General features: G+C 38.5%; 1 protein-coding gene across 1 annotated transcript in view; it reads right to left on the bottom strand.

The window, feature by feature from the left end:
- The window catches only part of GLDC (glycine decarboxylase), a 110,196-nt gene that overhangs the window by 54,287 nt on the left and 38,180 nt on the right, over positions 1 to 17,729 (bottom strand). The window contains exons 5-11 of the mRNA XM_027863103.1: positions 15,572 to 15,649; positions 14,313 to 14,460; positions 11,596 to 11,792; positions 9,581 to 9,677; positions 8,025 to 8,130; positions 2,518 to 2,657; positions 595 to 675 (exon numbers count right to left, since the gene is read on the bottom strand). Coding sequence (XP_027718904.1) covers positions 595 to 675; positions 2,518 to 2,657; positions 8,025 to 8,130; positions 9,581 to 9,677; positions 11,596 to 11,792; positions 14,313 to 14,460; positions 15,572 to 15,649 — 847 coding nt within the window. The remainder of the gene's footprint in view (positions 1 to 594; positions 676 to 2,517; positions 2,658 to 8,024; positions 8,131 to 9,580; positions 9,678 to 11,595; positions 11,793 to 14,312; positions 14,461 to 15,571; positions 15,650 to 17,729) is intronic.

Genomic DNA, 17,729 nt, shown 5'->3' with positions numbered 1-17,729 from the left:
CTGGAGCCAAAGAGAATAAATCTAATCACTGTTCTACAACACCCCTTCAAACACTTTTTGATCATTGTTTGCCATTCCCTGTCCCCAGATTATCACTTTTCTAGGTTAAACATTCTAATTTCTTCAACAGATGTTCATATGGTGTCTCCTTTAGCCTCTTCACTATGCTGGTTACTCTCCTTGGGATGTACTGCAGTTTGTCAGTGTCCTTCTTAAAATGGTGACCTCAGAACTGAACACAGTAGTACATATGTGGTCACACCCTCATCCCCTCTCTGCGGTGTGCTACAAAATACATTTGGACTCTCACCTTCTGCATACTGAACATCATGTGCCTCATAATAAAGGCAAAGCACCTGCTTACAGTCAAATACTTTCAATGCTTTCAATCATTTTAAGATGTACATCTTGCTCTGTTTTCTTAAATTAAGGCCATCAAGTGACCACTTGTAAGAATTCTCCCAACAGAGACTCATCAGTTTAATTATTTTCTTATCTTAAGATGCAGTTAAATCTTTGTTGCTCACATTCTCTGCCACCACCCATGCTTTGGAAAGGAGAATTTTTAGATATCTGAGTTTTCATCTGACTTACCGCAGAGGACTCACAGCCAAAAATCCACAACAAGTCATCCAGATCTTTTTCTGTGACTGTTTCATCAAGGGAAATGCCAAGCTATAAACCCAAACCAAAAAAAAAAAAAAAGAAAGAAAGAAAGAAAGAAAGCAAGCATTAACTTAGACTTCTAGGACTTCTAGAGAAACCCCAAATGAATCAGAAATTGCTAGACAACATCCTCATTAGCCTAATGGAACACAGCTAGTTATGAAGACAATAAAAGACATAAAGCTTAAAGGATCCTTAGATATCATCTAGTCAGGTTGAATGTTCCCATTCTAAAGATTAGGAAATTAAAGTCCAGAGAAGTAAAGTGACTTCTTAAGCTGCCAACTAGAAGAGATCATCCCACTCCAAAGCCAGTGTTCCTTCCATTATGATGTAATTGCCACACTTATTCTAATCTACTTGACCTTCAAGGTAAATAACATCTACCTGCCCATGTCACCATGAGGGAAGGGACAATGAAAAGTATTAAAGGGATTCTGCCCCCACAGCTTCACTTCCTCTGGCACGCCCAGAGTTCTGAGTCATTCAAGACTTTGATGATAGCAAGAGACAAATGACAGTGTTGTGTTCTGGCTGTTCCCCATGACCAAGAGAGTCATGGTCAGAAGTGGAAGTCTGGATGCACTGTGATCAAAGATCTGTACTCAATTCTAATGTTGCTTTGGCTCCATATCAGGAAATAGGAAGTAGGATAGGATTTTCCCTTATTCTCCCACAGGTGGAGAGAGGTTAAGTGACTTGCCCAAAATCAATTAACAAATTGAAAAGTCAGAATTAGAACTCAGCTCTTCTGACCCAAATCTAATATTCTTTCCCCTAAAATAGGGGAGAAATGCAGCCTTGGAGGAGAGTATCTACGAATGAGAATGGTACAACAGAATGACCCTCCATCTCTGATCATGAAAATGAACTTGGACTACAATAATTACTATTACTACTACTACCACCTACTACAAAATAATGATGACAACTAATATTTACATAGCACTTTAAGGTTTTTGCAAAGCACTTTAAGGTTTTTGCAAAGCACTTTACATATGTTATCTCATTTGATTCCTTCCTTGTGAGAGCAGCTAGGTGGTGTAGTGAATAGAGCGCTGTGGCTGGAGTCAGGAAGACTAATCTTCCTAAACTCATATCTGGCTTCAGACACTTACTACCTGTGCGCCCTTGGGGAAGTCACTTAACCCTGATTGCCTCAGTTTCCTCATCTATAAAATGAACTGTAGAAGGAAATGGCAAACTACTCCAGTATCTCTGCCAAGAAAACCCCAAATGGGGTAATAAAGAATTGGACATGACTGAGAAATGACTGAACAACAACTATTATTATCTGCATTCTATAGATTAGGTCCCTGAGGTGGAAGAGGTTAAGAAATTTCCTTGGGGTCATACAGACACAAACTAATAGAAAGTGAATCTCAAAGATGAAAAGACTTTGGCTCAAGAACTACTTCTGATGCCTACTGTTTGTGTAACCCTGGACAAGTCATTTAACATCTCAGTGTTCTAGGCAACCATCTAAGACTATAAATTGCAGGGAAGGGGCCAAGTTGCCTGGACAGGAGAGTTTTATCACCTGGAAGTTCCCTATCTTAAAGAAATCCCTATCCTTAGGAAAGTGACAGACGTCACTATCCAGAGATTGCCACAAAGGACAACATAAAATCCTAAGAACCAAGAACCAAGTGTCATGTGAAAGACATATGCCTGTATTTCCATGTCTGAAAACACAGAACTCTTCAATAGATAGGAGATACTTAGCTTGTGGCAAAATTAAGACATGCTAACCTCAGTGGAGGAAAAGAGATTTCCAAAATATATAGCAGCATTTGTTAAAAGACTCAAAGTGACAAAGAAGTGGAAAGCTCAACTTTTAGTCCCACTTACCGTGCCATCTCCAAAAAGCCGGAAGTTGATCTGCCGCTGAGCTGCTCTATCCAAAACCTCATTTAGGGAACAGCCACATTGGATCTTCAAGGTATCAAAGAACAATTCATGTTGTAGCTTGTGGCCAGCTCGCTTAAGACCTAGGTGAAAACAAAAAACAAAAACAAACAAACAAAAAAACCCAGGATAGCTAGCTTTATTATAAACAAAAAACTCTTCTATGGATGTTACAAAAAATAAGTTAACATTTATATAGTGCCTACTATGTGCCAGGCACTGTGCTAAGTACTTTACAATTATTACATCATTTCATCTTCACAACAACTTTGGGTGGTAGGTGCCATTATTATTCCCATTTTACATAGGAGGAAACTGAGGCAAACAGGATAAGTGACTTGCCCAGGATCATAGAACAAGTAAGTGTCTAGAGCTGTATTTGAACTCCTCTTCCTGATTCTAGGCCTGGTGCTCTATACACTGAGTCATCTCACTGCCCTAATTGTCGCATTGCATCATGAAACTGTTTTCTCCTTCCTAAGTCTATGTTGTTTAATTATGGAAAGAAGGAAGGAAGGAGGAAGTATTTATTAAGTGTCTACTTAATATACTGAGCACTTTATATATATTATCTTATTCAATCCTCACAACAACCCTTTGAGATAGGTACTATTATTACCTCCATTTTACAGTTGAGGGAACTGAAGCAGACAGAAGTTAAGTGACTCACTGAGGGTCACAGAGCTAATAAGTTATCTGAGATCAGATTTAAACTCAGGTCTTACTAACCACTGTACCACCTAGTTGCCTCTAGATGAAATTTTGAAAAAGATACAGCAATATGTAAGGGCATATGAAAACATTAGCTTGAAGATGCTCAGTCTACCAATGCAGATGCATCCTCCATGCCTTAACTAATAATCTTTATGAGTTCTCAGCTTGGAACATCTCTCAGCCATGTTGGCCCCTTTTTCTCCCATTGTCAAATTCTTTCCAGGAATTTAGAAGGACCCAGGCTAGACAGGCTTCATTCCCCTCCCAGCTGTGCTTCTAACTCTTCACCCCACCCCACCAACTGTTCAGTTTCTTTTTCTATGTTGACTTCCCTCATGAGGATGAAAGCTTCCTGGGGGATAACGCTTGCTTTCTTTTTGCTTACATTCATATCACCAGATCTTAGCACAGTGCCATCATAAATGCTGAATAAATTCTTGTTGCTTACTTGCCTGCCCAAGTTGCTATGGCCAAAAAAATTCAAGGTGGCCAACTTTCTGGTAATGAACTTCTTTAAATTTAGCTAGACTGATGTTTAAACAACATACTCATATATTACTTGATTCACACTCAAAGCCTTTGAAGTTTAATAGAACCAGCCGGACCTTGCATAGAACAAGACAATCCCCCCACCCCTGTGAAAGAGAGGCTGAGAAAGAAGAAAAGGAGAAGGGAGAAGAAGAGGAAGGAAGTAAAGAGGAAGGAGGTGCCAAGGATGAATCTGAAGACAAGGAAGGTAAGGAAGAACAGGGCAGTAAAACTGGAGAGGAAGGTGAGGAGGCCTAAGTGGAGGAAGACAAGAAGGAAGAAGATACTGCTGGAGAATAAGCTGTAGAGCAGAAGAAGAAAGACTGAATTCCTTTTTCCTGACTATTTTAGGTTTCCCCTCAGTCAGGTCAACAAGCCCACCACTACACAATCTGTTGAGTACTGAATGCTGTAAAGAATAAGGAACCAGATATTTAAAACAAGCAAAACCAACTAATCTGAGATGATGTAGATTGAAAAGTGATTGTTGTGCTAAATGTATCTATGTTGTGCTAATGTATGTTGTGCTAAATGCTAAATCTATGCAAGAGTATTTGGCGTGCTTCTTGATAGCTTCCTTGGCTTGCTGCCAGACTACTCATGATACATACTTATGAATTCTGGGTTGATAGCAGTATGGATGATTCAGACATTGACAATTAAAAAAAAAACCATGAATAAACAAACTTGATATAAATGTTAAACTTGATAAAATTTAATTAATCTTTGGAAATCTTTGGTGGTTAGAAAATAATGAGCCCAAGTTATGTGCAATAACTAGCAAATAAAGGCATCCTCAAATGGCATTATTTATATTATAATCAAAAATAAATAAATAAAAATAGGGCAGCTAAGGGGCACAGTGGAGAGAGCATTTCAGGAAGACCTGAGTTCAAATATGGCCTCAGACACTTGACACTTAATAGCTTTGTGGCCTGGGCAATAGGGCCTGATTAACCCTATTTACCTCGCAAAAAAAAACAAAACAAAAACAAAAACAAAAAAAAAACCTGGAATAACCTTTGAGAAACCAAGGTCACCTTCAAGCCATGATGAAAGACAGGAAGACCTTGGTGAAGGCAGGGAGAGATATTTTAAGCTTAATTTTGTGTGTTTTCCACCCCCAATAGACACTGTAAAACACATAGAACCCATCGAAGCATGAAATTATTATTATATAGATTAGGACAGAATGTAAGCCAAATCATATCCCTCAAAAGATAACAACTTAAGATGGATATATGTTTTGCATGATTTCACATGTATAATTGATATCATATTGTTTGCCTTCTCAGTGCATGAGGGAGGGGTAAATGGAAGAGAGAGAATTTAGAACTCAAAATTTTAAAAGAATGTTTAAAATAAATAAATAATTATTTTTTAAAAGAAAAAAATAACAACTGTACATACAAGAAAAATCTGAAGACAAACTGTTTGATGTTCATCTTTAGACATCATCAGCACTTAGCACAGTGCCTCGTTTTCTTTTAATTTAATATGGAGCAACGTGGTTATGATGAAAAGAAGATTGCCTGTAGAGCTAGAAAACCTGAATTTGAATCTTGGCTATACTACTTACTGCCCTGTCATCTCTATTGGAGTAACTTAACCTCTCTAGGACTCAGTTTCTTCATCTCTAAAATGAGGGGATTGGATAAAATGTCTTCAAAGGTCCCTTGTGGCTCTATATTCTATAATACTATAATACAAACATTATTTCCTAATGTAGGAGTTTTTTAAAGTTTCTTAATGAAAATTCTAAATACTGTAAAAGAAATTTGCAAAGAGTAAAAGCTTATCATCACTGAAGCAGTATTATTTGGATACATAAATGGTAATTTTCCAATTTAAAATAATTTAAAAACCAATTTAAAAATAATTTAAAAATCAATGGCCCATACATGGTTCAATTTATTTAGCTGAGCCAGTATCTTTACCTATACACAATAGTGTGCTGGAGGCAGCTTGTACCTGCTTGAGAAAGTAGAATGAAATTTTCAGTGTGAGTGGTTTACACCTTGTAGGCAAATGTTACAAATCAGGGCTTGATTATTGTTTTGCTGATTGTCTAGAATTGTCGTCCAACAAGAACAGCAAGCAGCACATCCCTGGTTAGGTTCATGGGTCTCAAAAGATTGTGCTTTGTAAATTATAACATGATGTACAAATGTTAGCTTTCATTATTACATGGAAATGTTATGGGAGGGAGAAACACAAATGGCTAAAATACAAAGAAGTTTTAGTTGACTGTGAATTGATAGTGTGACTATAACTGACATTGAATTGATAGTGTGCCTACAACTGCTTTTAAAAAAAAAAGTTATGTTGCATGAATATAGGGATAGGGTGATGAAAAAGAAAAGACCATTGGACTTGGATTCAGAAAACCTGAAGTCATGTCCCAGCTCTGCTTCTCAATGGCTGTGTGACCTTGGGCAAATTGTTAAGGTCAGACTTGGGAGGGCGGTTCCAGTGTGAAAAGAATTCACTTAGACAACTTTCTCTTAACCAATGGGAGCTTTTCATTTTAAGTGAAAAAGCATCACAGTCCCTACTGATGAGAAGCTAATGAAAGGCCCTGATATTGGGGGGACCAGGCTGATATAGACAGAAAGCTATACAGCCTGTAGATGTTTCAGGATGATGATGTAGTTTTAGGGTTTTATGGTAGTTGAAGATTAAGGAAGAATTTTATAGCACAGGATAGGAGAAATGTTTGACAGGATAAGAAGGACAGGGAGACACAGGATAAGGGGAAAAAAGCAATTCTTTTGGTCTTACAAGATAAGGAGAAGTTCTATGGTATTTCAAGATAAGGGGCAAAGGACTTTAGGACAACCTCAAGTTACTGAATTAGCTACAGAATAAGCCCCAACCCCCTCAGGGGGGTTTCACAAAGTACTGGAAAATGAACCCTTAATCATCTTTCTAACCCTTGGGGTACAGTTTGTATCCACATCATTTCTCCACCCAATCCCTAGCTCAGAGAAATCTTTGGGGGTGGGGGGAGAAGGGGCAGAGGTGATTGTCTTCAGTATCTACTTCCTGCTGAACAGGCAAGCGCAAATCTGACCTCAACAAAATGATTTATCTGTGCCTCTCTCTCCTCACATAGAAATAGAGAGGGTCAAAATACATGACCCATAAGGTCCATTCCAGTTCTGACATTCTGTAAAAATTAATCTAGAGAGGCAACTTCTGTGAAGTGGATAGAAAGTTGGCTTCAAGAAGACCCAGGTTTGGGGCACCTAGGTGTTGCAGTGGATAAAACGCCAGCTCTGGAGTCAGGAGGACCTGAGTTCAAATCCAGCCTCAGACACATAACACTCACTAGGTGTGTAACTGTGGACAAGTCACTTAACTCCAATGGCCTCACCAAAAAAAAAAAAAGACCTAAATTCGAGTCTTATTTTGGGCATCTACTGGCTATGTGACCCTGGGCAAGTCTCTAAGCCTCTCAGTACCCTAGGCAACTCTCTAATAGAACCCACAGAACAATTGATAATCTGCATTTGTAGAGGGAATTTCCAGACTGGGAAATCCCTCAACCAGTGAGATCACAGGTTTAAACTCCACCCCTTCCCCACCACAACAAAAAACAACAACAATAACAACAACAACAACAACAAAAGAAACACCCCTCCACCCAGATTCTAAAGTGATGATTATGGATTATTACTAGTTAATACTAAGCATTCATTGTACCTTTCAATAGCTTAAAAATAAAGTTAACCAGAAAAAATATAAGATTCCAAACTACTTTCCAAATCTCCTTGACAACAATATTAATGTCCCTTACAAATACAAGATTCTTCTTCTGAACATTTGAAAAACTCATCTCCAGTATAATCTAATGGAATTAACTTTGAATTTGGAGTCAGAACTAAGACATTTATGATTTGCACAACTAAGCACAAGGAACATCACTTCTCTGACTCTCAGTTTTCTCAACTATAAAATAGAAGTAATAAAGATAATAATACTTGGATGACCTATCTCACAGAGTTATTGATCCTGTCAATCTTATAAAGTACTATGGAATGTGAATTATTATGATGTTACTGTGATGGCAAAAAGTAAAAGCTAGTTAGTTGCTATGGTTGGTGATGAAGCAGTCGAGTCCAATGATAGGAATTCCTCTGAAAGGAAGAATGTACATACTATATCCTTTCTCAAACCATGAGGTTTACATTAGACAAACTACTCACCTTCTGCTAGAATCAAGGTGGCATTATGCACCCTCCTGGCAATGTGCTTGAGCCCACTGGAGCCATGGTAGATGGCAAACATGGAGGCCACGTTAGCCAAAAGGGCCTAAAAAGACAAGTACATTCAGAAATTGTAGTCCAGGTGCAGCTAAAAGTGTGATGTTAGTGTGATGATCACTGGATATTGGAAGTCAAGTCTGAAAACCAGCTGATGTTATGAATTCTATACTGAAATTCTCTGTTTGACCATTCAAGAAATGACAATTGGAGTATTCATTTAAGAGTTCAGCACAAAGATAAACTAAAGAGGGCTTTCCCCCCATATATACACATATGTGTGGGTATGGGTGTGTGTGTGTGTGTGTGTATGTATACACACACACATATATGTAGATAGATATACACACATGTATGTGTGTGTATATATGTAGATGGATAGATATATACATGGGAAAGGCATCATGGTATAGCAGAAAGAATGCTCCAACTGGAGTTGGAGGATCTGAGTTCAAATCCTGGCTCTGACACTACCTATACAACCTGGAGAAGTCACTTGAAATCCCTGGGCCTTGGTTTCCTGATCTGTAAAATAAGAGTAGGACTAAATGACTTGTAGCATCCTTTCCAATTCTAAATCCATGGTCCTATAATAAGTAATTTGTGCAGTGTGCTTCTGCACAAGAAGGCAGTATAAAACAGTGGGAGCCAGAAGACCTGAATTCTGATCCACTGACCCACTGATGTTGGGTAAACTGCTTTGTCTTCTTATTTGTAAAATGGCAAAAACATACAGGTTATTACCAACTTTCCGGGGCAAAAACAAGGAAAGTACTTTGTATTCATTGATACCCTAGAAAAATATGATCTGTTATTAATATTTTAATTAATTAAATTAATTAATTTAATTAATATTCTGCCCCTGACTTGCTGTGTAACCTTGGAGAAGTTCCCTCGCTGGGCCTCAATTTCATCTTCTGCAAAATGAGGGTGGCTAAACTAGATGAAAAGGCAGCTAGATGATTCAATGGATAGAGCACTGGGCCTAGAGTCAGGATAGACCTGAGTTCAAATCTGACCTCAGACACTAGCTGTGTGACCCTTGGCAAGTCACTTAACTTCTGTTAGCCTTAATCCACTGAAGAAAGAAATGGCAAACCACTTTAGTATCTTTGCCAAGAAAACTCTATGGACAGTGGGTCCAGGGTCACAAAGAGACAGATACAACTGAATGAATGAACAATAAACTATGTGAGCTCTCAGGGCCATCATTCATTTAAATGGATTTCCCATGTAATGTCAGACTTTTTCTATGTATTAGTTTTGCTGAACTGCTTTTTTCCCCCCTCCTCTTTCTTTTTTAGTCATTATTGTAAGGGATAGCTCTGTCTGGGAGGAGGAGAGGGAGAAAAATATATTGGGAAATGTCAGTGATAGAAAAACAGAAAATATCAACAATTTTAAAATATTTTTTTTAAATAAAATAGTCTTCCTTTCATGCAGCAGGGGTTATTATTGCAAGCCATTTAATTGTGCAGATATATTCATTTGTTTTGTACCTGAGCTGTACAGATGTTGCTTGTAGCCTTATCTCTCCTGATGTGTTGTTCTCGAGTCTGCAGAGCAAGACGAAATACTTCCTTTCCTGCTGCATCCCTGGGTCAAAGAAGAAAGAATTTGGTCAACCTGACTCACCACCAGCTGAGGTTATCTACACTGATGCTTTCCTCACTAAGGAAAGAGGCATTGCCCTGTGCCATGTGAGGAGCTCATTCTTCGGACCACTTATCTTTGATCCAAATGTTCCCCTTTGCATCAAGAGAAGGAAAGAGGAACAGCCAGACGTTTAGCCCTATATTTTGCCTAAGCTAAACCAACCTCAAGTGGTCTCTTTAGCCCCAAAGGAAATGATTATATGCATGCAAAAATGTATAGTCACAAAGACAGAATTTTTCAATAGTTGGAAAAGAATTCCTGTCATCTAGTCTATTGTGGAGATATCACTCACTAGAGGACCTTTAAAATAAGAATGCTTAAAAGATTTTAATATTTAATTCTATCAACTGAAAAAGTGATTAAGTTCCCTCTCCCCTCTTCCCTTTTTTTGTTTTCAGAACAAAATAGCTCCAAAAGTTCATGTTAACTAACTAGGCTATTTGCTCACAGGTATTATTTGCTCAGCTGCTAACATATGGTCTAATAGATAAAGCCAGTTTTTCCCAGTGACTGTCATGGGGTTTCAGGAATGACACAGCTTGACACTTGAAAAATGTAGAAACCCTCAAGTAAATACACAAAGAGCCACATGAAGGTCAAAGTCCTGCAGATGCCTTTAAGACATCCCATGGTTCAGACTCAAACTAATGCTGGGAAAATTTCTAAAAGCACTTGGCTTCAAATACTTGTAGGATGTATTAATATAATGAAGGAAAAAGGATAAACAAGTATGAAACCACCTCCAAAGCTCAGAAATTTCCTAAGATAAATGATTATTTATTCATGTGTTCATTCAAAAATTAATGACCTACTGTGTCCAGGACACAGTACTATGTGCTAGGGGAGACACAAAGATTACATAAAATAGGATCCACTTCCTTATGGAGTTCTAACTGAGAAGGAAGATAAAACAAAAATAGACATAATACACTTTACATGGCATGTGCATCAGGGAAGTACAAAATATGAGGTTTAATGAGAAAGGCAATTTCTTGGAGGGTAAGGAGGGCAGGTATTTTCAAGAGAGGCTTCTCACAGGAGGTGACATTTGAGTTGGATTTTTTTCAGAATGATTATCATTGAAATACAATGCTAATAAATTCTAGTTAATCTGCACATGCATAATCTTATCTGCATCAATTCTGGAGTCCATAATAAAGCATTCTAGAAGAAACTGCGCAATTGCCTACACCTACTGAAAATTATCTTGACAAAATCCAATGCAGGCTTAGAATGGCATTGGACTACGAAATGAAGGGCCATAAATAGAATTTGTCTGTCCCTCAGGGGAGTGATGATCTTATCCTGAGAGGGAAACCTCATGGACAGATATAACCAATGACCCAGCCCTATTCCTGGAACCAGTTTCACCAAGAAATTGAGTGCAAGTGACAGAGTCAGAGGGTCAAAGAATACAACTCCTGTTAGAAGGTACCATGAGAACACCTATTGCTACCCCGTGGTGGGAAACTGAAAGCTACTGCTTCCCAAAAGATGTGGTAGCCGAGCAGTCTCATTCTTTTACTGCAGCTATGCACATCCTCGAGGAGGCTGGGAAGTAGGATAGTGTTTCCTGTACTGAAAGGCTATTCTTTCCTCTGCCTCTGAAGAGAACATAGCAAAAGTACAGAGCACAGGGTGGTGTGGTGGATAGAGCACCGACCCTGGACTCAGGAGGACCTGAGTTCAAATCCAGCCTCAGACACATAACACTTACTAGCTGTGTGACCCTTGGCAAGTCACTTAACCCCATTGCCTAGCCAAAAAAAAAAAGTGCAGAGCACTTTCTGGTCTTGATATTTAGGGGAAGAAACCAGGGAAAGTACTAAACCTGAAAAAGGGAGAATCCAGGCTTTACCTTGTCACTCCCACCATTCTTCCAGGCATCATTCTCACCAAGTTTTCCCGGAGAGCAAAAAAGGCAGCATGTGGTCCCCCATAGCACAATGGCACCCCAAATCTTTGGGAAGTCCCCAAGGCAATGTCAACCCCAAATTCTCCTGGTGGTCTCAGTACACAAAGAGCTAGTAGGTCAGTAGCACAGCAAGCCAGAGCCTAAAATGAGATAAAAGGATGGAATCTACCAACAAGCCTTTATTTAGCACATATAAACTCACATATACTCACATATGTACATGTATTTTCTTTAATGTCCAAAGGGAAGCAGCATAATGTAGTGCTGAATTTAGTCATGGGATACCTGAGTTCAGATCCTAGCTCTGCCTTGTTATTATATATGTGACTTTGGGCAAGTAAAATAACCTTCCAAGCCTCAGTTTTGTCATCTCTAAAATGAGGAAATTGGACTAAACGAATTCTAACCTAAGGTCTTGAGTTTAATTGTAGAGGTATGATTCTGTGCTTTTCCTCAGTACTTGCTAATGCTTTTGGTAGGAACTTAATAAATATTTGTGAAATTTGTGTTTTCTTTCTTTTTTCCTATTTCTTATCACCTGTAGAAAGAGTGAAACAAATGATCCCAAAGATACAACAATAGTACTTGTTTTCTGTATGGAAAAGGGCAAAATGCCCATTTTGCTCAAAATTAAGGACAAGAAATATTTATTTATAAATATGTGTATACATATATGTATATACATATATGTATATATGTGTGTATATATGTATATACATCTATTAATCTATCTATCTATCTATCTAGATAGATAGATATACACACACATGTGTGTGTGTGTCCATGTTCCAAAAAACCACAGAGCTATTGAAGATGAAAGTTTTCAAATTATAAAGAACAAATTTGGTCCAAAAGAAGAGATAAAAGAAGACACATCCTCTCACCCTTTGCAGAAGTAGGGGACAGGAACTCACAGATGTAGAACATCAAATGTCAGTCTATTTTCTTCCTTTTTTCTTTTCTTTTTAAAAATTTATCAATATGTATTTTTCAAAAGTTAATGTTCTAATTCCATGTTCATTAATCAATGCTCATTGAATAAATGAGTGATGGAATAGGATCTTATGTTTCCTTAATGCCTTTTTTCAACATTTATTCACATAGATTGTGTCATGTTTTTGAACCATAGTTATGTGACTTAAGGATAGAGTCCTACCATTCTCACTACTTTTGTTCCAAGGGCAAATACAAAATGCCCTGTTTGGCATTCAAATCCCTTCATAACCAGTCCCCTCCTACCTTTCCAGTCTTCATACATCTTATTCCTGAACATGTACTCTTCAATCTAGTGACACCTGCCTCCCAGCTTTTCTACAACAAGACACTTCATCTCTCAGCTCCAGGCATTTTCTCTAGCTGTCCCCCATGCCTGGATTCTTCTCCCTCCTCATCTCCACCAACTGGTGTCCCCAGCTTCCTGTAAGTCCCAATTAAAATCCCACTTTCTACAGGAAGCCCTCATAATTCCAGTGCCTTCCTTCTTTTAATTATTTCTTATTTATCCTGGTATATAGCTTGCTTTATATATATTTGTTTGTATGTTGTCTCCCCCATTAGATTATAAGCTCCTTGAGGGCAGAAATTGTCTTTTGTTTCTTTTTGTATCCTCAGCTCTTAGCACAGTGCCTGGTATACAGTAGGCACTTAATAAATGCTTGTTATTGACTGATTGATGATGACAATGGATGGTATCCTGGACAGAGTTAGACTTGTAACAAGGAAAACTTCGATCCAAGTTTCTCCTCTAACACACGCTGCTTGGTGACCCTGAGCGAGTAACTTAACTTCAGTGCTCTAGCTAACTCTTACTAAGACTATAAGTTGCACAGAAGGTACCAACAAGTATTGGTAGTACCTATCCTCAGTAAATATTTTGGTTCCTTATACATGGTAGGTGCATAATGTTCAATTGAAATGGATTGTTTCTAAACATAAAGGAGTATAAAGGAAATGAAGTCGATAAGTTGACCGCAGAATTGGCCACATTAAAGCCCTGCCTTGGTACAATGAGTTTCCCCATACCAGATTTTCCTATACTAATAAAATCGAAGGGGATAATCCTTATCCCTAATAATAATAGCTAACATTTATATAAGAGTTCAAGGTTTGAAAAGCACATTTGATCTTCACAATTCCCCTGTGAAGTCAGTGCCATTATTACCCCCTCTTGTCTAGGTGAGGATTAGAGGTTAATCAGAAAGGTTAGGTGACTTGCCACACAGCTAGGATTTGAACTCAGGTCTACATAAGTGCTAGTCCAGCACTCTCTCCACTACCCACCTATTAAGTGCCTTTCATCAAAGAAATCTATGACCTCATTATTGTGGGTGCTATCTCCCCACCATGCTGATCACAACTCCTCTGACTTAGGAGAGGTCTTCAAAAGTTGCTACTACTGGAGGTAGCTAGGTGGCACAATGGATAGAGCCTTGGCTCTGGATTCAGGAGGACCCGAGTTCAAATCTGATTCAGACACATAACACTCCCTAGCTGTGTGACTCTGAGCAACTCACTTAACCCCAGCTGCCTCACAAAAAAAAAAAAAAGTTGCTACTGTTGAAAAACCATTGGTGTGGGCTTTTTCCTTTTACACAGAGGAAAATTAAGGAGTCAAGAAATAGGTCAAAGATGAAATACACCTCAGTAAGTTCTGGTCCTACCCCATGCTGGTGGGCTCTATCCACAAGCTCCATGAAGTCTTCCACCTTCCCCTCCGTGTCTGGATACTGAAACAGCACTCCACTCACATCTTTATCCCTGAAGTCCATTTCATGAGGCAATTTCAACTCAATGGTGACCCCAATGTAACTGAGAAGTAAAGAAATAGCCATCAGATTACACACAATTGGAGTATTTACATCTTATATTTAGAAAGGGAAAATGGTATCGAAAAATAAATTTCTTCCAAATAAGCCCAATGGTGCCCAAGTTGGGCAGTGGAACCAGCCCTGAATGGTGCTGTAAGGCAGGAGAAGTTTGTGCTCTCCGCCCCAAGGGACCCCTTCAGCACCCTGTCCCTTTCAGTTGTACCGCCTTCTTACCCTCCCCCAGCTGTTCAGTGCACTAGTGATCTCTTTCTCTCATATTCTTCTAAAACCTGCCCTTAGGAATGAATCTGAAGCTAATTCCCCAGAAGATGTAAACAATTTAAAGTTTTACTTTCTTACAGGAGTCTTTTCATAATAACAAAGATAAAAGTCTTAAGCTAAAGAAATGAAGTTATAATAATAAAATCTGGGATATAAATAAGGACATTGAGGAGATTTGGGAGTGGGGTACCATTTTCTTCCTGGATTCCCCAAAATCACTCCACATAAGAAAACTCTTAACTAGGTACCAAACTATAAGGAATTACCAAGACAAATTAGTGGAAAATAAAGTAACCAGTATCTGTCCCAGTAAAGTACATACAAAGGGGTCTGGGGGTCCAGTGTTGGGACTGCCTATAGTACAGGCTCTATAGATGGGCTCTGGACACTTCTAGAACCTTGTATCAGAAAGGATTCCTCTCGGGGCAGCTAGGTGGCGCAGTGGATAGAGCACCGGCCCTGAAGTCAGGAGGACCTCAGTTCAAATGTGACCTCAGACCAAACACTTGACACTTACTAGCTATGTGACCCTGGGCAAGTTACTTAACCCCATTAGCCAAAAAAAAAAAAAGAAAGAAAGGATTCCTCTTCTCTGAACATTTTACTACAAAAGCAAAGGAAGCAGAAACTTTTTGATAGTTTCCCTCTATGTAAAACAGGAAAGAAAAGAAAGTATCAGCGAAAAGAACATTGTTGGTTGTATCCCAGCATAGGACTCAATGTCCAACCTATGTAACCCAAGGTAAGTCAATCTGTTTGAGAAGTAGGGAAGAGAAACAATATAGGCAAATCTTATTCTTAATGTCGAAATACAAATGAAAAAGAGTTACTTGGCTCGAGTCTGGACAACAGCTATCGTCTGTGGGTGGCACCGAGGGTCAACATAAAATTTCCTATTTTTGCTGTGTCTGTCAAAAAAAAAGAAAGAAAAAAAATTGTACAAAAACACATAAAGATCTAAAAGATCATTTTCTTGTAAGAACATAAAGAAAGATCACTTTATAGGATCATAGGATTCAGAGTTAGAAGGTATCTTAGAAATCATCTAGTCTTAACCAGAGGGTCTTAATGGTTTTTTTTGTTTGTTTGATTGTAAAGAGCTTTGAAGACCAAGCTGAAGTATTTGCATTATATCATAGCGGCAATGGGAACTGCTAAAATTTCTTTAACAAGAAAGTGTCATAGTCAGACTTGTGCTTTAGGAAGATTAGGGATTGTAGTAGGGACAGGTTGGGAGACCAGCTAGGAGGCTGTTTCAATAGTTGAGGCAAAAGGATTTGAAATGACGTTATAGAGTCATTGAATTATCTAGTGTGTGGATGGAAGGGGATAGATACAAGATACTTGTGGAGTTAGAATTCATGTGACTTAGCAACATGTAGGATGTTGTGGTGATGAGGGAAGGAGAGTCAAGGATGACTCTTTAAGATTTCAAACTTGAATGACTGGAAGGATGGTGGTGCCCTCAATAGAAATGGGAAATTTTAGAAGAGGTGTGAGGTTAGGGGAGGAAGGTGATTTCTATTTCGGATACCTTGTATTTGAAATGCCTAGGGAAGATCCATTAGAAGATCCAATAGGCAGTTGGTGTATATGAGATTAGAGCTCAGGATGAGCTCAAGAGAAAGATTATATTGGACATATAAATCTATGAGTCATCTGCATAGAGATTAAACCCAAGAGAGCTGATAAGATCCCTAAAGAGGAACCAGACAGAGCTTTGGTAGACATCCATGATTAAGGTATGGGATGACCTAGTAAAGGAACCTGAGGAGTGGTCAGACACTGACCTTCCAATCTTCCCCATAGGGGGAGAACCATCATAATGAAAAGCAAGGGAGGAAAGAGTGAATGATCAATAGTGTTAAATGATAAACAATTTAAAATTGATGATATTCTTGGAGAGAACAGCCTCAGTTGACTGCTTATTATAAAGTGAGTGGGAGAAATGAAGAAAGGAATATGAAATAGTTTGAGTCAATAAATCAACAAGTATTTATTAAGCACTCCTATGTTCTAGACACAGTATTAGGTGCTGAGAATATAAATGCAAAGAATGAAATAACCAAGAGATAAAGAAAAATAACTTGAGAAAATGTCACGGTCCGGAAAGGGGTGTGTGTGTGTGTGTGTGTGTGTGTGTGTGTGTCTGTGTGTCTGTGTGTCTGTGTGTGTTTGTGTGTGTAAATCTCATTAGGTCCTCACAACTATGCAGTGAGGTAAGTGCTATTATTATCTCTACTATATAGATAGTGAAGATGATGGAGAATAAAAGACAAAAGGAATGGCTGAACTTGGAAATTTGTTTCACTTGACTATGCATATTTATTACAAATGTTTTCTTTTTCTTTCTTTTTTTTCTTTAACAAGGCAAGGAGAGTTGGGAGTGAGAGAGGGTAGATAGGGATAAGGGTGCCAAAAAAACTCAACCTTCAGTCCTCTGTGGAAAAAAAAAAAGAAAAAGAAGCATTTTTTTAAAAAGTGCAGTACAGAAGAAAACAGAAAGAAAATAAGAAGGAATCACAGACAAGTAGGACAGCTTTGAAAGTTGAATTTATTATGCATTTAAAAAACAAGTTATGAATTATAGGGATTTGCTATTTTATGCCCAAACCTCTTTTTCTGTTCTACTGGGGATATGCATACTCATTCAATGTTTTGTTAGATTCAGAATTTTTTTAAAAAAACTGACACAGTGTTTATAAAAGAAGTGGAGAGGCTTCCCTCGGAAAGGCGAACAGCTACCTCTTCACTGGAAGTGGAAAGGAGGAGCATATAGAAATTGACATCAGAGGGCTCTCAGGTACAACAGGAGAGAAGGGACATTCATAATGTATAACTTCTGTGTGTGGTACATCAGGAGATGAAGTCTTTTGCCGAAAGGTTAGGGGGTGATTGAGAAGAGAAGAGAAGAGAAGAGAAGAGAAGAGAAGAGAAGAGAAGAGAAGAGAAGAGAAGAGAAGAGAAGAGAAGAGAAGAGAAGAGAAG

The sequence above is a fragment of the Vombatus ursinus genome, unplaced genomic scaffold (assembly GCF_900497805.2).
Source record: "Vombatus ursinus unplaced genomic scaffold, bare-nosed wombat genome assembly UNPS02014770.1, whole genome shotgun sequence".
NCBI classification, from domain to species: domain Eukaryota; kingdom Metazoa; phylum Chordata; class Mammalia; order Diprotodontia; family Vombatidae; genus Vombatus; species Vombatus ursinus.
Note: the sequence above shows the minus strand (reverse complement) of the source record. Positions and strands in the feature narration are given on the sequence as shown.